The sequence below is a fragment of the Physeter macrocephalus genome, chromosome 4 (assembly GCF_002837175.3).
Source record: "Physeter macrocephalus isolate SW-GA chromosome 4, ASM283717v5, whole genome shotgun sequence".
NCBI classification, from domain to species: domain Eukaryota; kingdom Metazoa; phylum Chordata; class Mammalia; order Artiodactyla; family Physeteridae; genus Physeter; species Physeter macrocephalus.
The window spans coordinates 62,199,625-62,222,365 of NC_041217.1; the positions used below are offsets into that span (position 1 = coordinate 62,199,625).

Here is a 22,741-nt window from a genome sequence, read left to right on the forward strand (position 1 = left end):
GCATGTTTCTCCTTGGGTTTATCCTGTATGGGACTCTCTGTGCTTCCTGGACTTGGGTGGCTATTTCCTTTCCCATGTTAGGGAAGTTTTCGACTATAATCTCTTCAAATATTTTCTCGGGTCCTTTCTCTCTCTCTTCTCCTTCTGGGACCCCTATAATGAGAATGTTGTTATGTTTAATGTTGACCCAGAGGTCTCTTAGGCTGTCTTCATTTTTTTTTCATTCTTTTTTCTGTATTCTGTTCTGCAGCAGTGAATTCCACCATTCTGTCTTCCAGGTCACTTATCTGTTCCTCTGCCTCAGTTATTCTACTAATGATTCCTTCTAGTGTATTTTTCATTTCAGTTATTGTATTGTTCATCTCTGTTTGTTTGTTCTTTATTTCTTCTAGGTGTATGTTCTTTAATTCTTCTAGGTCTTTGTTAAACATTTCTTGCACCTTCTCAGTCTTTTCCTCCATTCTTTCTCCGAGGTCCTGGATCATCTTCACTATCATTATTTTGAATTCTTTTTCTGAAAGGTTGCCTATCTCCGCTTCATTTAGTTGTTTTTCTGGGGTTTTATCTTGTTCCTTCATCTGGTACATAGTCCTCTGCCTTTTCATTTTGTCTATCTTTCTGTGAATGTGGTTTTTGTTCCACAGGCTGCAGGACTGTAATTCTTCTTGCTTCTGGTGTCTGCTCTCTGGTGCATGAGGCTCTCTTTCTTCTGTTTTAAATGTAGGCATTTATTACTATAGACTTCCCTCTTACAACCGCTTTTGCTATATTCTATAAATTTTAGTATGGTGTATTTCTGTTTTCATTTTTCTCAAGATATATTTTTATTTCCTATTTGATTTCTCCTCTGATCCATTTGTTGTTCAGGAGACTATTATTTAATTCACGTATTTGTGAATTTTTTAGTTTTTTTCTGTTACTGATTTGTACTTTCATACCATTATGGTGAGAAAAGATACTTGATATTATTTTAATATTATGAAATTGTTAAAACTTGTTTTGTGGACTTATATGTTATGAAGAATCCTAGAGAATATTCCATGTGCACTTGAGAAGAATATGTATTCTGCTGTTGTTCAATGGAATGTTCTTTATTTGGATGTAATGTTCTTTACATGTCTGTTAGGTACACTTGTTCTACAGTGTTATTCAATTCCACTGCTTCCTTATTGATTTTATGTCTGGATCATTTATCCATTGATTAAAGTGTGGTATTAAAGTCCCCTACTATTATTGTATTGCTGTCTATTTTTCCCTGTAGTTCCATTAATATTTGCTTCATATATTTAAGTGCTGTAATCTCGGGTGCATATATATTTATAATTGTTATAGTCTCTTGATTAATTGACCCCTCTATCACTATATAGTGACCTTGTCTTTTTTATCCCTTTTTTTAATAACTTTTTATTTTATGTTGGAGTATAGCTGATTAACAATATTGCGATAGCTTCAGGGGCACAGCAAATTGACTCAACCATACATATACATGTATCCATTAATCTTTAGGTGTCCTTAAAGCTAAAGTGATAAGTCTGCTATTGAAGCTCTCTATTGAATATTTTCAGTTCTGTTATTGTATTCTTCAGCTCTAGGATTTCTGTTTGGTTATTTTTTTATGGTTTCTATTTCTTTATTAAATTTCTTATTTTGTTCATTTATTGTTTTCCTGATTTCATTTGATTACTTATCTGTGTTATCTTGTACCTCATTGAGCTTCTTTAAGGTGATTATTTTTAATTCTTTGTCAGGCAATTTGTAGATCTCTATTTCTTTCACACTGGTTACTGGAGCTTTATTAGTTTCCTTTGGTGGTGTCATATTGCCTGATTCTTTGTGATTTGTGTAGCTTTGTGTTGGTGTTTGTGCATTTGAAGGAGCAAACACCCCCTTCCAATCTTTACAGACAGGTTTGGCAGGTAAAAACCTCTTGTCAGGTCTGCAGCCTGATGGAATTGCCTCTGGGATCACAGTTGAGTGAGGTTGGAACTAGGTCATGTGGTTGCTGCTGGGCCTGCAGCAGCATCTGTGGTTGGAAGGCCTTTTACCAGGGGCTCAGGTGGGCATAGACCCTGTTTGGTCCCTGGGAAAATGGAACTGCCTTCAGGACCTTGTTCAGTAGAGCTGGCACTGGGATAACAGTCTACTCAAGGTCCACAATTGGGTTTGCAAATGATAGGCCTGTTACCAAGTGTGTAGATGGGTGTGGCTCCCATCTGGCCCTTTGGAGGGCTCCCAGTGGGTTACTGGGTGGGTACCTGCGTGGGCAGAACTGCTCCTAAACTGCAGTTTTGAGGTATAGAACTAGGTAACAGGGCCATTTCAAGATCTGTAGTGGGACCAAGGTCTGCAGGCCAGCCACCAGGGGCATGAGTGGGTGTGACTCCCAGCAGGTCCTTGGGCAGGCAAGACTACTCCTGGATCATGGCTGGGAGAAGGATGGAATTAGTTACAGGGCTGCTTCAAGATCCACAGTCAAACTGAGGTCTGCAGGTCAGCCTCCAGGGTCATGGACAGGCGTGACTCCTCCTGGGTTCCTTATCAAATGGTGCTGGTGGCAGGATCAAGGTTAAGTGGGGCTGTAGCTGAGTCCATAAGGGGAGAAGGCTATTTCCAGGTTTGTAACTGAATTACAGTTAGTGAACCAACCATCTGAGCATGGACTTGCCTTCTCAAAACAGTCCTCCTTGGTCTTGACTTTCCCTGGGATTTTGCAAGTTCCTACTTTGATCCCAAAGCTCTCATAAAGGCACTTCTGTTTGTGGATGGCTGCCAAATTATCGTTGCTATGGGGGAATCTGCTATTCTACCTTCTTGCTCCCTTGACTTTTTAATTAAAAAATATCTCTTGGAGAACTTTTTATATTAGTATAGAGAGTTTTTGCATCCTCTTTAAAACAGATGCATAGTATTCCATTGTATGGATGTACCATAACTTATTAATTTCCTATTGATGGACATTATGGGTTGTTTCCAATCTTTTGCTACAACAGTGCAGCAGTGAACATTCTGTACACATACCATTTCACCTATAAACAAGTATATCTATATAGTAAATTCCCAGAGTGAGATTGCTGGATCAAAAAATATATGCATTTATAATTTTAATAAACATTGCCAAATTATCCTCTAGAATGGCTTTTCCAATTCGCTCTTCCACCAGCAATACATGATAGAGCTTGTTTCCCACAGCCTTGCCAATACATTATGTCATCTAAATTTGTGAGTCTGATAGGTGAAAAATAGTATTTGAGAGAAGTTTAATTTACATATTTCTCTTACTGTGAGTGAGCTTGAGTATTTTTCAAGCATTTAAGAGCTATTTGAATTTCCAGTTTTCTTAATCCCACTCTCCCATTTCCTAATTTACAAAATAAGTAAAAGCTGTTTCTAACTTGTGGAGTTAAAGCAAAGCTCTTAGAAAGGTTTAACACAGTGCTTGGCAATAGGAAGCATTCAAGAAGTGGTAGCTGCTATTATTATTGCTGTTGTTACTACTACTATTATTATTATTTTTCTGAGTTCTCTTGGTGAGTTTGGAGTAATTTCAGTTTGTTTTGGAAAAGAAAACCTGAATGCAATCCAATACATGTATCACCATGAAAGCTGTCAACTCATGACATTTCACCCCATGCATCTAGAACCCTATGGAAAATGTCTTGAATCTGCACAGTAGTAAGAACCCCTCAAACTCACTTGTCCATGTTTGCTGGTATTATAGGTGCATAGTCCCAAATGACTTCCTCTGCAGCAATGAAGTATTCCCATCTCTTAATGTGCCGCCTCTGGTCTCGAGTTAGTTTCTTAGGATTCCTGGTTTTCTTTGCACAGTTTTTAATGTCTATGTAAGCCTGCATCCCAGCTGAGTTAGGACATAAAGACAATGAAAGAATTTGAGAGAAGAAATTAAGGCTGATAAAATGTACATCTTTTAAATAAATTTGTGGAAGTTTTCAATAATAACAGTGAAAGTAATGCTCAGGCAACTTTTGAACATTTTGGTTTGAAGTTCTTTTAATACACTGCAAAAGGAGCAAGAATAAAAAAGCGAGGGAAAGAGAGGATGGGTTAGGGGAAAATCTTGGAAAGCTATCCTTTGTTTCTTACTGGGGAGGAAAATTTCTTGAAATTTCCAGATCCTTAAAACCTTATGACTTAGGTCATGTTGATTTCTCATATTTCCTATAACCTCTTCCTTTTATTTGTAAAATGAAGATATTACTAGTATGTACTGTATGAAATTGTTCTTAAAAATTAAATAAGATAATACAGAAAGCACTTAACCTCAATAATGTTAGTTTTACTGTTGTTTCATTAGTATTTGGGGCTCTATCTTCCAGGGATATTGTGACAATTTCATTATTTCAAATATAATTTTGACTGCTTATTGTGAAAAAAAAATGAAATGATCCCATAAAGTGTCTCTTTTTTATATTTCTTGCTTTTATACACATTATTTTGGTAACACAATGATTTCCTATAGTGATATTTATTTATATTTACAGGAACCATCCTCCTGTTTTAAAGCAACAATGTGTAATAGACCATTAGTTATTTTGTTTACCTGATACCATATAACAACCTAGGCTGATTTTTTCCCCCACTAGAATTCACTGATGTTCTTTAAAGCTCACTCCTCAGCTGGTTAGATACTGTGTTTTTTCTATTCAACACACATCCACTGAGTTCCTCTTTGGGCCAGGCTCTGTGCTCATCTTGTTATGAAAGACAATTTTTTCGTGTTAAAACTTTTACACTTTCTGTAACTTGGTGCTTCTATAAATTTACAGAAGTTTGACCGGTTCCAACACCTAGTTCTTTTCCTTTAGCTGCATATTAAATAGCCCAAGAAAGAATATCTCTATGTATGTTTTTGTTTCCTTCCTCCTTTTAAGGAAGTAGAGACCTCTTCGGCTTTTGCATCACTTTAAAAATTCTTTGTCAATTTCTCTACTTCCTCCATCCCCAACTAATGAGCTATAAGTCTAAGAGCAAAGTTTCTAAATTCTGTTCTCAAGGACTAAGGAATGTATGTCTGGAGTGTGGGTGGCTTGTAAGAGCAAAGGAAAATGAGGGAGTTAGTGCCTAGGACGAAAGGATCCTACATTTGTAAGCAAGACTGTTGAAAGAATTTCTTGCCTTGAAAATGTTTTGGGATGAGCGAAGATATGATCCACTTTCCCTCTAGGCTCACAGTCATGTTTGCAGTTGTGGACGTAGCACTGACGAGAGTGATGGCTGACATCTTATGATGGTTCTCTTCCAGGACCTGGCCATTGAAATGAATGGAGAACAGTTCTGGCCCAGAGCTCATTCCAATCAGATGCCAACTGATGTGGTCATGGACACAAACTGTTATATCTGAGGGAGAGAGAGAGAGGTGGGGGCCAAAACAGGCAGTCAGCAGTCTGTGATAACAAATTCACTCACCAGATACGTATTGAGCACCCGCTTTGCATCAGGCATTGTGCAAGGTTCTGGGGGTATAGACACTCGCATTTTCATTCCTGCCCTAGAAAAGCAGACATCTGAGTGGTGGGCAAACAAGCAGTCACAACTCATTGCAATAAATGGTACTATAGAGCCCAGAGATGGGGGACATTAGTTTAGAAACACAGGGATTGCTAAGGCCAAGGAGAGAAGAAAGTAGGTGACCAACCATCCTGGTTTACTGAGGACTGAGGGGTTTCTCAGGAGACAGGATTTTCAGTGTTAGATTTGAGAAAGTCCTGGGTAAGCCTGAGTAGTTGTTCACTCTAGTACCAATCTGGACTCAGCTGGAGGGAGTTGCCAGAGCCTCCAACAGGGCTGAGTTTAAGGACGTAAACCTCTAATCCTTAAAGGGCTTGATCCTAACAGGAAGAAGATGTGAAGATGCTTTAAGGATTTTATACTGTTTCTTTACCCACTGGTTGATTGTTTTAATGACAAGGCAGTGAGTTACTGTGTGGGTTATAGGATCTCCTTAAAATGCAGTGGACAAATCCTCAGTATACTGGGTCACTGGGAGCGTTTCATGGATGGAGTAATGAGAACTGAGTACAAAAGCTGTTTGGCTCCTTCTTGCTCCCACAGTGACTCAGAAAATGCTGATTTGCTCTATGGGAGATTCCAACCTCTGGCTTCTGTCCTTGGCTTGGGTTTTAAATTTCAGATCTATAATCACTCGATACTAGATCGTGGGGCCATGAATCAGTCAGTCCCTTACCTAAAGAGGGGCTAAGGGCTTGTCTTGTTTAGACCATTGTAAGAAGACCAATTCCTAGTATCACAGGTGAGAACAAGAAGCTGGAATGTAGGAGGCTTTGGTGGAATAATTTTTCTGCCTCCGATCAATGCTTATATTGGGTTGAGAATTTCATACATCTGTATTAGCGTTTATCATATTTATTCAATTTATACTGCCCCATAAGGCAGTTTTACAAGCATTAACTTTTCTCAGTTTCTACTACCAGTTACTTTCTACCCCAGCTACTCTGTCTTTTTCAACTATAAATTCATAAATTCTATGCCCTCATAGAGTTATTAATTTTTATTTTTTCATATGGCTTATTTTGGCTTCTCCTTCTCTATATTTAGACAGATGATTTACTTTGCCAGGACACAGATACGATTTCTCTTTTGACCACTCCCCTCTAAGGCCTGTAGTACTAGACATGCTATGTTATCTGTAAAACAATTCTTAAACACCCTCTGCACCAGGATAGATGATTAACCCATTTTTTTATGAAAGCACGTTGAGACAACTAACTGCTAAAAGCCACACTAAGGTAGAGAAGTGATCAAGGTGTGAACTCAGATGTGCTAACTCAGTTAACTAAGTTTTTAAACTCTGAATCAAAACCCAGGGTCATCTTTGTATATTTGTAATGACCCGGGTGGGAAGATAGAATCAAATGAAACGGAATACAATTTAAAAGCAATGTCCAGACCTCAACTCTTGACAAGTTTTATTTTTAGTAAGAGAAGCCATTTGTGATTTTCGGATATAGAAAACAGCCTCTGAGAAACTTAGTGTTTTGAAGCATAGTTTATTTAATAAATTAATATTTTCATTTTTCCCATTTTTCCCCCACAGGATCTTTGGTTCTAGGTCATTTCTATCAGAGAGAAGTAGAAGTGGTTTGGGTGGGGATCAGATTTTTTTTTCTCTTAACAATTGTTATGATTTTGCTTTTTCACAAGAGTCTACATGTAAATGAAAAGAGAAAAACATCCCATATGCCATTGAATATTACTCATCCATCATCTTTTGAAATACTAGTAGTATTTTTGTATGTTGGATATTTCTCCTAATCTCCTGTTCGTCTTCACTGTAAGTGTCTTCATTGCATTCTTCCTGCTGACCCTTCCTGCTGACCCTTCCTGCTGACCCTTCCTGCTGCTGGCCTTGAACTCTGTTTTGTAGGGCTTCCTCTCTGGAAGAAAACATGGTCACCATGCAGCAGGGACCACACAACTCACTGAAGGAGACTAAGCTGATATCCTGGATGTCTTCCTGGAGATGTAGGCCAAGGTGAAACCTGCTCAGAGCACTACATGTAATAAGACTGCACACTCCTTCTCTTAGGTAGCTTCTAATTTGTCTGTTGTACTTGCTAGTTTAAAAAAGAAAAAAAAAGATGAAATCTTGAGAACCACTGAACTAGATTACATTACCTTTCAGATTAGGAGTTTAAAAATAGTGAGTATGGTCAACTACCCTAGTGCCTTTAGGAAAACAATGGGATCAATGCTTCAAATATTTTTGGATAGTACACAGCCCATGTGTTACCTGGCATTGTCCCATTCACATAGCCATTGACTGTGTACATTAGGGATGATGTCTGGTTCCAGCTTTTACTTTCATCAAACACAGCAAACATCAGTACATGTTGCTTGTCAAACATCTTCTGTATCCCATCCTCAGTTAGGGTGCCTGTGAGAAAAGACATACTTTTAATAGCATCCCAGATAGAAGGCTCTCATTAGCTATTCCTAGATAACAGATTAAGATAAGCAGCCAATCATAATGATGTCAACTGTAAAGTGTTCTTATAAAAACCGCATCTATCCAGTAATAATGATTGAAGGCTTATTAAAATCTCGGTGTCACCTTGTTTTTTCTGGCACCTGATAGCCTTGAGGAATGGGGCTTTAAAAGTAAATTTGATCTGGCACAGAGAGAAAACATTTGGTGACTGTCAAGGCTTTAGTAAAAGTATCCATTTCTTCCAGTGTCAGTAAGTCAATGCAGGGACTTCCCTGGTGGTGCAGTGATTAAGAATCCACCTGCTGATGCAGGGGACACGGGTTCGAGCCCTGGTCTGGGAAGATCCCACATGCCATGGAGCAACTAAGCCCGTGCACCACAACTACTGAGCCTGCACTCTAGAGCCTGCGAGCCACAACTACTGAGTTCATGCGCCTAGAGCCCATGCTCTGCAAGAGAAACCACCACAATGAGAAGCCCACGCACCGCAATGAAGAGTAGCCCCCACTCGCCGCCAACTAGAAAAAGTCTGTGCACAGCAACAAAGACCCAACACAGCCAAAAATAAATAATAAATAAATAAATTTATATTTAAAAAAATAAGTTAATGCATAGGTACCGTAGCTCATTTGGTAAATGCATCACACTCCAAGTTTAACATAGCCATCTTGCTAGTACATGTAATGGGACACTAGAGAATTGGTTGAGAGGGTCAAGATTAATCCACTCTCATGAGTAAAAAATGCACCTGATAGTAAAATGAAAGAAGAGACTTTTATAAATTTAAAATTTTTTCAGTGTCATCACAGTAGCTTCTATACCAGGCAATGAAAATATGTATTTTTATAGTGAATAAATGAATTAGGAATGTATGTAGGTATGGTATGCGTGTATGTATAGACAGATGGTGAATTCATCACATTATCTCCCACAGTGCAGTTTGTTGTGGTTGTTTGTTTTAATGAAAGATGGGATGAATTTGTTTGGGGTAAAATAAAAGTCCAAGCTTGCTCCTAAGAAGCCCAGCCAATGAAATTTCTTATAAAGTCAGTTAAGTGTGTTTGAAACCTACTACTCAAAGCGTTCAGCTTGTTTACAAGAAAGGGACCTGGAGTTTTGTGTGTTTATAGACCAAATTAACAACCCAAACCTCACATATATTACTCAAAGTTCTTTCCAAGTACTCTCAGCAGAGTACGGACTGCTGTATACTTTTAAAAAGACTTGGCCTTGAGGTAAATGTTACAGATCTTAAAGGCATGCCAGCAGAACAAACTCTCAGACAGAGATTTACTTGGGAGAGACTCCCAGGACCGAGATGAAGGAGGGGTTGAAGAAACAGAGGAAGATTGCAAATCCTCAAATATCAGTGTCAAACGATGATCTGGTTTCTACACCCTTCTCTGCTTGATTTACGAAAAGATACCAAGACACTCCCAAGCCTCATTCCATTATAGTATCTTTACCAATCCAACATCTTTGCTGTTTTGATTTTTTTTTTTTTACCTTTCTTACAAATAAGCAGAGGTCCAATCAGTCCAGAGTTGAAGTCGTGTACCAGATTTTCATAGGAGTAATAGATATATGTGAGGCATGGAGGGTCATCGTGGGTGGGCCCACTGTCCTCACTGATATTCCACTCATAGGTATATTCTTGGCCCGGAGCTACAGAATCATCCATCCTCTCCACAGGGAATGTGTGGTCAGGGTAAGAAGCACCTGGAGACGTAAAAGCCATGAAAACATCTGGATAGTTTCTAAGAACAACTTTTTCATCACTCTCAAGTCTGGGGGAACATAAGTTCTCTATGAAGATATATACTTTCTATAGAAAGCCTTCATTATTTGGAAAGATTCACATGTATCCACTTCTATGTCTATGTAATTATAAAGGCTTGATCCATGGTGATCTGAAGTGAACAAGAAATGTTACTAGTACATTATTTAAAGTTTCGCAAGTTAATTTTCCAGACTATCTAAATAATTATTATTTAAATATAATCAGATAAGTGAATCACCTTTGATCAGAAAATCATCTCAAAATATGAAGATGGGTTATATCTTCTCTGTGATACATGACAAGACATCTTTTTTTTTAATTTTTAATTTTTTTATTGAAGTACAGTTGATTTAGTGTTGTGTTAGTTTCTGATATACAGCAAAGTGATTCAATTATATAGCTATATCTATATCTTCTTTTATATATTATTTTCCATTATCATTTATTACAGGATATTGAATATAGTTCCCTGTGCTATACAGTAGGAGCTTGTTGCTTATCTATTTTATGTATAGCAATGTGTATCTGCTAATCCCAAACACCTAATTTATCCCTCTCCCATCCCCTTTCCCCTTTGGTAACCATAAGTTTGCTTTCTATGTCTGTGATCTGTTTCTGTTTTGTAAATAAGTTCATTTGTATCATATTTCAAATTCCACATATAAGTGATATCATATGATATTTGTCTTTCTCTGTCTGACTTACTTCACTTAGTATGATAATCTCTAGGTCCATCCATGTTGCTGCAAATGGCATTATTTCATTCTTTTTTATGGCTGAGTAGTATTCCATTGTATATATATATACCACATCTTCTTTATCCATTCATCTGTCAATGGACATTTAGGTTGCTTCCATGTCTTGGCTATTGTAAATAGTGCTGGTATGAACATTGGGGTATATGTATCTTTTCAGATTAGAGTTTTGTCCAGATATATGCCCAGGAGTGGGATTGCTGGATCATGTAGCAACTCTATTTTTAGTTTTTTGAGGAACCTCCATTCTGTTTCCATAGTGGCTGCACCAATTTATGTTCCCACCAACAGTGTAGGAGGGTTCCCTTTTCTCCACACCCTCTCCAACATTTGTTATTTGTAGGCTTTAAAATGATGCCATTCTGACTGGTGTGAGGTGATATCTCATTGTAGTTTTGATTTGCATTTCTCTAATAATTAGCAATGTTGAGCATCTTTTCATGTGCCTATTGACCATCTTGTATGTCTTCTTTGGAATAGAAGTGTCTATTCAGGTCTTCTGTCCATTTTTTGATTGGGTTGTTTGGTTTTTTTTGTTCTTGTTGTTGCCGTTATTGAGTTGTATGAGCTATTTGCACATTTTGGAGATTAAGTCCTTGTTGGCCACATCGTTTGCAAATATTTTCTCTCAGTCTGTAGGTAAGATATCTTATACTTAATCGCCTGTTAGCATGGGTTTAAGTGGTTGTAAGTACACTCAGATCTGTTTATATATTGTTTTGCTCTGTATTTCATGTCTTCTTTCTAACTTAGCCCTGTTTTATCAGTTTATCACATCTCCACCATCTGATTATCCCAACTCTTTCCCCAGAGTCTTAGAGTCTATCCTATATGCAGTCTAATTGTCCTTGTATAAAATATATCTACCGTCTGAAGTTTACATGCCTTACTTTGGTCCTTTGTGTACCCAAAGGCCCACTAGTAACACTTTCATGTGTATTCAACTTTCCCTACTGGTGGGAGATGGGGGAGGATATAGAAATGGTCTTCCTTATTGAAGAAAGGGAACTGTGATGCTGAAGAGTAAAAGCAGTGCAGAGGGTTGGGTGGGGCTTTCAACAACAAAGAGAAGATGTGGCTAGAGATGGAGCAAGTGAGGTCAGGAAGGGCAGAGGTCGTTGTCATAGGTAGAAAGTGGGAAGGGCAGTTTCTTCTGAGGCATTCCTCATTTAATTAGGTGAAAGTTTCACATCACTCGCTGGTGCCAGAATTTCTCTTTAGGATACAGTTATCTTTGTTTAGTACAACAGTCAATAAATTTCTTGAGGTGGAAGGTAAGACCATCAGACTGTAGATGTGGGTAGAAAATAAGGATCAGAAAAAAGGGCTAAAATGTTTTACATAATGGAGTAAAGGGCCAGTGGAAACTACTCTTACTGAAGTGACTGTAGTTTTTGAAAACAAATGGTTAGTTTCTTTTCTTCCCTTTCCTCCTCCCTGTTTCTTTTCTTCTCCTCTTTATTCCTCCCCACTTCTTTCTCTCTCTCAGTCCCCCTTCCTTTCATCATCTTTATTAAGGTATAAATTACAAACAATACAATTCACCAATTTTAAGTACAATATTTGCTGAATTTTGACAAATAAGTACAGTTCTATAGCTACCATCACTATTGAGGTACAGAAGATTTCCATCACTCCAAAAAGTTTCCATGTGCCATTTGTAGCCATACCTTCCCCTATTCTCTGGACACATGCAGCTGCTGATTTTCTTTCTGTCACTATGTTTTACTTTCCTATATTGTCATATAAATGGAATGACACATCCATTGTGTTTGATTATAGTTAGTTAGTATGGTATACCTTCAATCCTTTACTTTTTATCTTTGTCTTTAAAGTGGATTTCTTGAGTTCAGCATAAAGTTGGGTGTTGCTTTTTATTCAATCTTAAAATCTCTTAGTTGTCGTGTTCTTCCCATTTGCTTTTAATATAGTTATTGATATGGTTGGCTTTAAATCTACCATTCTGCTATTGTTTTCTATTTGTCCATCTGGCTTTTATTCATTATTTTCTTTTCTTTCCTACTTTCTTTTGGATTGAGTATTTTTTATGTTTCCTTTTTATCTCCACTATTGGTTTATTAGCTTTGCTTTGTTTTATTGGTGATACCCTTCAGCTTACAAAATATAACTTTAACTTATCATAGTCTACCTTCAAATAATCTTATACCATTTTACTTATATTATAAGAAACTTGCAATAGTGTATTTCCATCTTCCCCCTCCCAGCCTTTGTGCTATGGTTGTCATCCATTTCACTTCTACATATATACTATACCCCATAATAAACTGTTGTTATTTTTTGATTTCCAGTTTAGATAATCAGTTATCTTTTTTTCTTTTTTTTTTTTTTGCGGTATGCGGGCCTCTCACTGTTGTGGCCTCTCCCGTTGCGGAGCACAGGCTCTGGATGCACAGGCTCAGCGACCATGGCTCACGGGCCCAGCCACTGTGCGACATGTGGGATCTTCCCAGACCAGGGCACAAACCCGTGTCCCCCGCATCGGCAGGCGGACTCTCAACCACTGCGCCACCAGGGAAGCCCCAGTTATCTTTTTAAGAGATTAAAAATGAAGAAAAATTTTCTCCATACTTACCCATTTCTGGAATTTTTATCCCTTCTTGTGGCCCCAAATATTTCTCTGATATAATCTTTTTCTGCCTAAAGTACTTCTTTTAACATTTTTTTTCCTGGTCTGCTAATGAGAAATTGTTCCTGCTTTGTATGTCTAAAACAGTCTTTATTTTGCCTTCATTTTAAAAGGATATTTTTCCTTGGTGTAGAATGTCAAGTGGACAGATCGTCCCCATCCCCCCACACCCAGTACTTTAAAGATGTCCCTAACTATCTTCTGGCTCACATTGTTTCTAATGATATCTGCTATCATTCTATTTTTTTTCCTCTGTGACTTTTTAAAAAATTAATTAATTAATTAAATTTATTTTTTGGCTGCATTGGGTCTTCATTGCTGCACACAGGCTTTCTCTAGTTGCAATGAGCAGGGGCTACTCTTCATTGGCGGTGTGCGGGCTTCTCATTGCAGTGGCGCCTCTTGTTGCGGAGCATGGGCTCCAGTAATTGTGGCTCATGGGCTGTCGAGCTCAGGCTCAGTAGTTGTGGCACATGGGCTTAGCTGCTCCACAGCATGTGGGATCTTCCCGGACCAGGGCTCGAACCCGTGTCCCCTGCATTGGCAGGCAGATTCTTAACCACTGCACCACCAGGGAAGCCCCCTCTCTGTGACTTATTTCCTCTGACTGTTTTTAACATTTTCTCTTCATCACTGGTTTTCAGCAATTTGTTTATGATGTGCGTTGGTGTGGTTTTATTCACATTTCTTCTTCTTGGTTTTGTCAAGCCTCATGACTTTGTAGGTTTACAGTTTTCATCACAGTTTGAAAGTTTTCAGCCACTATTTCTTTGAATATTTTTTTCTGTCCCTTCCTTTTCTAGGATTCTAATTACAGTTTACCCTTGAACAACATGGTTTAAACTGTGCAGGTACACTTATACGTGTTTTTTTTCAACAAATATGTACTACACCATCCATGGTTGGTTGAATCTGCAGATGCAGAACCACAGATATAGAGGACAGACTAAAGTTACACATGGATTTTCGACTGTGTGGGGAGTTGGTGCCCCAATCCCCACATTGTTTAAGGGTTAACTGTACACGTATGTCAGATCACTTGATATTGTCCCATAGTTCACTGAAGCTCTGTTCATTTTGTTCAGTCATTTTATTTGCATGTTTTCTTTTGGATAGTTTCTATCGTTATGTATTAATGTTCTCCAATATTTCTTCTCCAGTGTCTAATGTGCTGTTAATCTCATCCAGTGTACTTACCATTTCAGCTATTGTATTTATCTATAGAGGTTCCATTTATGTTTTTTTTTAACATTCCATCTCTCTCCTCATCATGCTCATACTCTTCTCTACCTTCTAGAACATATGGAGAATATGTATAAGGAATATCTTAATGTCTTTGCTTGCTAGTACTATCATTTCTTTTTTTAAATTTAAATTTTATTTTTATATAGTTGATTCACAATGTTGTGTTAGTTTCAGGTGTGCAGCAGAGTGATTCGGTTATACATATACATATATTCATTCTTTTTTAGATTCTTTTCTCATACAGGTTATCCCAGAATATTGAATAGAATTCCCTGTGCTATACAGTAGGTCCTTGTTGGTAATCTATCTTATATATAGTAGTGTGTGTATGTTCTTTTTCTGGATCTGTTTTTATTGATTGATGTTTTTTCTTGATTACGGGTAATGATTCTCCTGATTTTTTGAACACATTAATTTTTATTAACATTGTGAGTTTTACATGTTGGTTTTGGGATGTTGTTGCTTTCTTGTAACAAGTATTGGATTTTATGCTGACACATAGTTCAGACGCTTGGAATCAATTTTATACTTTCAAGTCTTATTTTTAAAGCTTTGTCATCTCCTGAGCGGCCTATAGTCTAGACTAATTTTGTCCAACTTCTGTTCCTTCTGGTGATTCTACCCAGTACCCATTTATTAGGAGGTCTTTCCACTTTTGATGGTGGGAACATACACTATTCCTGACCCTGTGTGTGGTCTAGGGATTGTTCTCTCTGTTTCTTTTTGGTGGTATTTACCTTACCATTAATACTTTCCTCACATACATGTGCATATTAGTACTTAGTTGAAGACTTGACAGGACCTCTCATTGGATTCACAAGAGCTCTTTCTCTGTGGCTGTACCATTCTCTCTAGGACTCTGCCCTACAAGTCACAGGTTCCAGATACTATGGCCTACCCAAAGTCTAAACTCTATTTCTTCAACTCAAAGAGACTGCTGGGCTCTGTTTGGGTTCACCCTCATTGTGCTGTGCCCTGGAAACTCTCTCCAGGCAGAGGGCTCACCTCATTTGTTGTTATTCCCTCATGGATCATTCTCTTGCATTGTCTATTGTTCAGCGTCTGAAAACTGTTTCATGTTATTTTGTCTGCCTGTCTAATTGTTAAGCAAAAGGGTAAATATGGTCCCTCATGTCCAAAAGCCAGTCTCTGAGATGCTGAATTTCTATAAGAAACAGTTTATGCTATAGCAGTGTCAGCTACCCTTGTCTAATTGCACATCATCAGGAAAATCTATTCCACTCAGAAACACTCATGTGAATTTGCATGGCATCAGCATACATTTGGGCTCTCCAGATGGGACTGGGAAACAAGGAATATGCATCCATCAGCAATGGGGCATTTAGGCACTGCAGCAACATGCATTGCTGTACCACATGAGGTTCTGAGTATGGAAGTCAGAAGATTTGAATAGGTACATCTAGATTTACTGACATGTTCTCCATAGGACACCATTCTATGTATGGAAGAGAATACAACCAAACTTGAAGTAATATTGTAGTCATGATTTCATTTGCTTTAGAGATAGGAAACAAAGATGGACTTTAATACCCTCAGAAGCTGCCAATTTATTGTAGATGATTAAGCTTAGAGCACAGGGGGAAAAAAAAGACTAGTTATGGATGGACCATAAAGTCTTTACTGAAGACAGGAGACTGAATCGGGTTACTATTAGGTCAACACAAATCCAACTGTGTCAACTCATTCTGTCAAACTTTTGTCTTACCCACAGGATAAAGACTAAGTTTGTTACTATGGCAGCTGAAGTTATTCATGAGTTTGCCCAGTCTACCTATCCAGTTTCATCTCCATTTGTATCTCTATGTCATGCATATTTTGTACTCCACAGCAATTTACTATGTCTAAAATATATTCCAAGTCTGCACTCTTCTCTGTATCTCTATAGGCATCACTCTAGGAAAAGCCTAGACTCCAGAATTAGCCTGTTAACTGGTCACTGGGATTCTGGCATAAGAGGACGCTCATAATCTATTTCCCAGCCTGTAGACAGAATGATCCCTTAAAACCCCATATCTTACTTTGCCATTTTCCTGCTTAAAATCCTGACAATGGCCTCTTATTTCTCAAAATCCTTAACACTGACCACAGGTCCATTTATGATCTACCCCTACTCCTCTCTCCATTCTCAACATGTGTGACTTTTCCCCTTGTTTACTATGTATCATTCACATTTGGGTCTCCTTTTAGTTTCCCAGAAATGCCAAGTTATGTCCTAACTCAGGGTCTTTGTAGATATTATTCCCTCTGCCTAGAGTGTTCTTCCTCCTTTTCTTCCTTTGGATAAATGTGTGCTCATCCTTCAGATGTCAAGTGTAAGCTTACTTCTTCCCTGATCTATGATTGTGCTGTTTTTTTTCTTTTACAGCACTCACCACAATTTATAATTAAGTATTGATATGTGTGAGATTAGATGATTAATTTTATTTCTTCCTACTAGATAATAATTATTTGTACCATGCACATTTCTGTCACTAGAATATGAGCAACTCAAAGACAGGTGCTGAATTGTATTTGTCTTAGTATCTCTGGTGCCTTTCACAGTACCTAGCATGGAGAAGGTGCTCAATGAATGTTTATTGAACTCTTAAGATTTAAGGTCCTATGGTCTAGAAGCAAGGTCATAAAGTCTAAACTCATGTGTATGTTTGTTAGAATTGCATGGTATTAAAACATATTAAATGCCAACATTAACAATATGGAGACAGATATTCTTATATAATTATAAGAATATAATTATAAGAATCTGGTTGCTGGTTTCTCTTAAAGAATAACAACAACAACAAATAAAAACCTGGAGATCTGGTGACACTGGATCAAATTCCTGCATAGAATTTGGCTGGATCTGAGTTCTGGCTGCCCCCTTCAGATAGGACACTAGCTATCTGATCACCAGTCCCTACTGGACTAAGTTTTTCATTGAATTACCCTCCTGGCTGCTGTAGGCATCTAAGTTTGTGACCCTTGTGCTAGTGAAAAGCTTAACACGGGACTCTGTTGTACCTTTTTTTTCCCCCACAAAAGATATCCTTTTGACACTGATAACCAATATTTAATAGGCTGAACTTTCACTCTGTTGATAAAAAGGATTTGAGTGTTAAAATTATCAGGAGCTGAGAAATGTTAAAAGCTGAAATAACTTCCTGTGAATAATAATATTATTCCAGTCTAAGTCAAAAAGAAAAAAGAGTTTATGAGGAAGAGTCTCTGCTAATAAACACAGTGAATTATCTCTGGAAAGTTGCAAAATAGCTTTGGTAGCAAAGCACAAACAGGACTGATAAGGAGATCTGCCCTCTCAGGTTAAACCTTGTCTGTTGACTGGAATTCTCATGGCAAGTTGTTGACTAAAGCTATGTTGAATCAAGCATGATGACCCTTATTCAATGCTTCATGCTTTGTGATCTCATGAAGTTAAAAAATAATGTTTCTGGACGTAATACTTCCACTGTTCCAACTGTGATTCTACTATAGGAAATACCTAAAGTAGCAAATGGCATTCATAAGCTCTCAAAAGGACAAAATGTGATATTCTTTGTAGGATGAGAGAGAACTTTTGAAGTTCTTCCTCTTTCTCTGGATAAACATATGCTATCGGTCAGTTTACTCATTCCCTTATCTCTGATATATATCATATAATTTCACAAATATTCAATTAAAAATTGTGATGATACTATAATTAAAATATTTGTGATATTATATGATTAATGATACTTTCTCCTGCTAGTACATAAGTTTGCAGGCAAGAATTGAAATTTCTTGGTTGTACCACGTGCTGTGTGAATTTGGGAAAATTTCTTAACCTCCCTTTCAGCCTCAGTTTTCTCATTCATAACTTAAGATAATATAATCATTTTCTAGCAACAGTATTATCATTTTGATGGGTTCTGAGGACTGAAAAATATATGTAAAATGTCTGGCACCTAACCAATGCTATGGCAACCTGTGCTAATATAGTTTAGTATTTTGGCTATTTCCTTTCCAAGCCATTTTTAAATTAACATAACCTCTTTCATTTATGAAGAAATGAACTTCATACTTCTGATATGATTTATCTTGTGTTCTTAATTTCTCTTAATACATGTGAAAAAGACTGAATCTATTCTAAAGGGGGTAAGAACTGGTAGTAAGATCAGGTAACTGCTAACAATCACCGGCAAAATTAATACATTTCAGAGCAGGTGGAAAATAACACATGGTCTCTACTTTCCAATCGGGTCCTCAGTCCCTCAGTTTAGTTCAGTAATGATTGTCATCATCATCATCTATGTTCCAGGCTCTAGGCTAGGTGCCAGGGCACAAATATAAGGAAGACAACCTGCGACCCTGAGGGGCTCACAGCCCATTTAATAGTAGATTACATGCTGGTGCACTGGTTGTGATGGATTTCACTTCTAGATTTCTTCTAGGGCCACTTCAATGGAGAAGCCATAATCAGAACACATTGTTCAACTGTAATGAGAGCAACCAATATAATTTTCTAAGAATCACATAAGAGGCTCTAACACATGCTAGATATAGCAGTGTAACCAATCATCCAACAATATCAAATTTAATTTTAAATGGTGTTACGTATCCAGGTTTATTTGAACATATAGTGGTTTTTAATATCTACCACATTGACCAGAGTAAATTACTGAGAATTTCACATTCACATGTTAGTTAAACATAAGATAAAGAGACAGCAGAAGCAAGAAGAACTACAATCCTGCAGCCTGTGGAACAAAAACCACATTCACAGAAAGATAGACAAAATGAAAAGGCAGAGGACTATGTACCAGATGAAGGAACAAGATAAAACCCCAGAAAAACAACTAACTGAAGTGGAGATAGGCAACCTTTCAGAAAAAGAATTCAAAATAATGATAGTGAGATGATCCAGGACCTCGGAGAAAGAATGGAGGAAAAGACTGAGAAGGTGCAAGAAATGTTTAACAAAGACCTAGAAGAATTAAAGAACATACACCTAGAAGAAATAAAGAACAAACAAACAGAGATGAACAATACAATACTGAAATGAAAAATACACTAGGAAGGAATCATTAGTAGAATAACTGAGGCAGAGGAACAGATAAGTGACCTGGAAGACAGAATGGTGGAATTCACTGCTGCAGAACAGAATACAGAAAAAAGAATGAAAAAAAATGAAGACAGCCTAAGAGACCTCTGGGTCAACATTAAACACAACAACATTCTCATTATAGGGGTCCCAGAAGGAGAAGAGAGAGAGAAAGGACCCGAGAAAATATTTGAAGAGATTATAGTCGAAAACTTCCCTAACATGGGAAAGGAAATAGCCACCCACAACAAACCCAAAACAATTAAGAAAATGGTTATAGGAACATACATATCGATAATTACCTTAACATGAATGGATTAAATGCTCCAACCAAAAGACACAGGCTTGCTGAATGGATACAAAAACAAGACCCATATATATGCTGTCTACAAGAGACCCACTTCAGTCCTAGGGACACATACAGATAGAAAGTCAGGGGATGGAAGAAGATATTCCATGCAAATGGAAGTCAAAAGAAAGCTTGAGTAGCAATACTCATATCAGATAAAATAGACTTTACAATAAAGAATGTTACAAGAGACAAGGAAGGACACTACACAATGATCAAGGGACCAAACCAAGAAGAAGATATAACAATTATAAATATATATGCACCCAACATAGGAGCACCTCAATATATAAGGCAACTGCTAACAGCTATAAAAGAGGAAATCAACAATGACACAATAATAGTGCGGGACTTTAACACCTCACTTAAACCAATGGAAAGATGATCCAAAATGAAAATAAATAAGGAAACAGAAGCTTTAAATGACACTACAGGCCAGATAGATTTAATTGATATTTATAGGACATTCCATCCAAAAACAGCAGATTACACTTTCTTCTCAAGTGTGCATGGAACATTGTGTAGGATAGATCACATCTTGGGTCACAAATCAAGCCTCAGATACTTCCAGTTTATGGATGAAAGGCCACCATGAGACTTCCACACTAAATACAGTAACATCTTTCCTTGCCAGGACTCATATACATATGTATATGTATAACTGATTCACTTTGTTGTAAAGCAGAAACTAACACACCATTGTAAAACAGTTATACTCCAATAAAGATGTTAAAAAAAAAAGTCACAGCTAATAAGTGTCTCAGCCAGGATTTGCACCAGGCGTCTAGTTCCAGAACCTACATTGTAAACCACTCTCCTACTCAGTTCTTCTCTTCAAAGGTATAATGGCTGGAACACATGGGAAAAAGAAGATTTGTGAATCATGAAGGGTTAAAATTTATTTTTAAATGTTATTATACCAATATCTATTACAATATGGATAATTTTCTTATATCAGTTCCTAACAGAACTCTGCTCTGCTTAATGTGGTCTGAACATCAACATAACGGAAATAATCAGAACAATATCAACATGGGTACTTACCATCCTGTGGCTGATGTAGTCACTTTTATCACCACCATCTTCATGATCTTCACCATCAGTGTTATCATCATCATCATTGTCATTATTTATTGAGGGCATACCAGGTTCCAGGAACCATGTTTAGTTTGTTACCTAAGTGATCTCATTTGATCCTCAAAATAATCTTATGGAATGGGTATAATCGTTCTCATTTTATAGACGAGAAAACTGGGGCTCAGAGATGCTAAGGTCATAGAACCAGAAATTGTAAAGCTGGAATTTGAATTTAAGTCTGCCTTCAAAGCTTATGTTTTTAAGTACTTCACTATGTCCAAAATTTTGAAACTACTTCTACTACCACCGTCACCACCAAATATCACTTATTAAGTGCCATCTAGGTGCCAGGCTAGTCCTATGTTGCTATTTCGAACTATGTCTCATGAGCCAAATCCAGTCAGCTGCCTGTTTTTGTAAATAAAGTTTTATTGGGACACAGCCATGTGCATCCATTTACATATAATCTATGGCTACTTTTGTACTAAAGAGTAGAGTTGAGTAGTTGCAACAGAGATTCCATAGCTCACAAAGCCCAAAATATTTACTGGCTCTTCACAGAAAAGTATGCAGACCTCTGCCTTAACCCATCTTGCAATATATGTATTATTATTCTCATTTTGCAGAGGAACATATTGGAGTTCATAAAGATTAGGTAACTTGACCATCCAACTATTAAAAAACAAGAACCTACCAAAAAACTGAGGTCCAGATGACCTCAGAACTTTTTCATTTTCCTCTCTGAAATCTACAAAGGCAACAACTTTTATAATTACCAGTTGCAGGAAAGGAGATTTCTCTAACTTGGTCAACAATATGGTTTAAAATGTTTGACATAGGTGGTAAAGAGTTGTAAGTTTTCCCTTGTCAGAGGGATGTTAAATTCCTCTTACCTTCTGAGAATTTACTGTACTTAATTCCTTGAGGATGGATGCTTAAGGGTTTGTCTGCCTTATTCTTAAAGTGAACTTTCATGATGTCTCCAACTTCAGCATATAAAGTAGGCCCAAGAAGTCCTATGAAAACAAGGATTTAAAATATGCTTGTATTCAGGATTACCGAGACAGAGCTGCTAAGCAGGAAAAACATGCAGAAAACCCCACGGGTGATTGCCGTCATTCCTCTGAGTCCTGAGGTTGACCTGCTTATCTTCAATCTAGAAGGCTTTGCCAGCTCATTAACTCTATATTACATGCAGGCAGATAAGGATGGGAAGGTAGAAACACTTGGCTTGGGCCCAAAACTAGTTAAGAGAGTAGAAGAAATAGTTCTGACCATGTCCACCCCATTCTGATCCACTGTCATTCCTGGGGAGACTAGCATCTTGGGTCAAGAAAGATGTTCATTTTCAGTTATACAGGGTAATGTAGGAAGGGTGACTAGCTACTTTAGATCTCTCTGAAGGGGACACCTCAGAGACCTAAATGAAGTCAGGGAGCAAATCAGACTGTTCTCTGGTCCTGAGGCAAATTCAAAGTCCCTGAGGTAGGAGCTTGATTTATCTAAAAAACAGTCAAACAGTGTGGCCAGAGTGAGAAAAGTTGGGGGTGGAGGGGGCAGATCACCCCCTATGGGCCATGGTAAGGACTCTGGATTTTCTTCTAAGTGAAATGGGAAATCACTGGAGCTTTGTGCAACAGAGAGACATGGTCTGATATGTTTTAAAAGTTCAACCTACTGGGCATATGCTCAAGGAAAAACATAATTCAAAAAGACACATGCACCCCAATGTTTATTGCAGCACTATTTACAATAGCCAGGACATGGAAACAACCTAACTGTCCATCGACAGATGAATGGATAAAGAAGTTGTGGTACATATATACAATGGAATATTACTCA

At 37.7% G+C, this 22,741-nt stretch overlaps 1 protein-coding gene across 2 annotated transcripts in view; it reads right to left on the reverse strand.

The window, feature by feature from the left end:
- The window catches only part of F5 (coagulation factor V), a 76,783-nt gene that overhangs the window by 42,018 nt on the left and 12,024 nt on the right, over positions 1 to 22,741 (reverse strand). For both annotated transcript variants that reach the window (XM_028488690.2, XM_028488691.2), the window contains exons 3-7: positions 21,793 to 21,915; positions 9,476 to 9,688; positions 7,772 to 7,915; positions 5,137 to 5,358; positions 3,694 to 3,859 (exon numbers count right to left, since the gene is read on the reverse strand). In XM_028488690.2, coding sequence (XP_028344491.1) covers positions 3,694 to 3,859; positions 5,137 to 5,358; positions 7,772 to 7,915; positions 9,476 to 9,688; positions 21,793 to 21,915 — 868 coding nt within the window. The remainder of the gene's footprint in view (positions 1 to 3,693; positions 3,860 to 5,136; positions 5,359 to 7,771; positions 7,916 to 9,475; positions 9,689 to 21,792; positions 21,916 to 22,741) is intronic.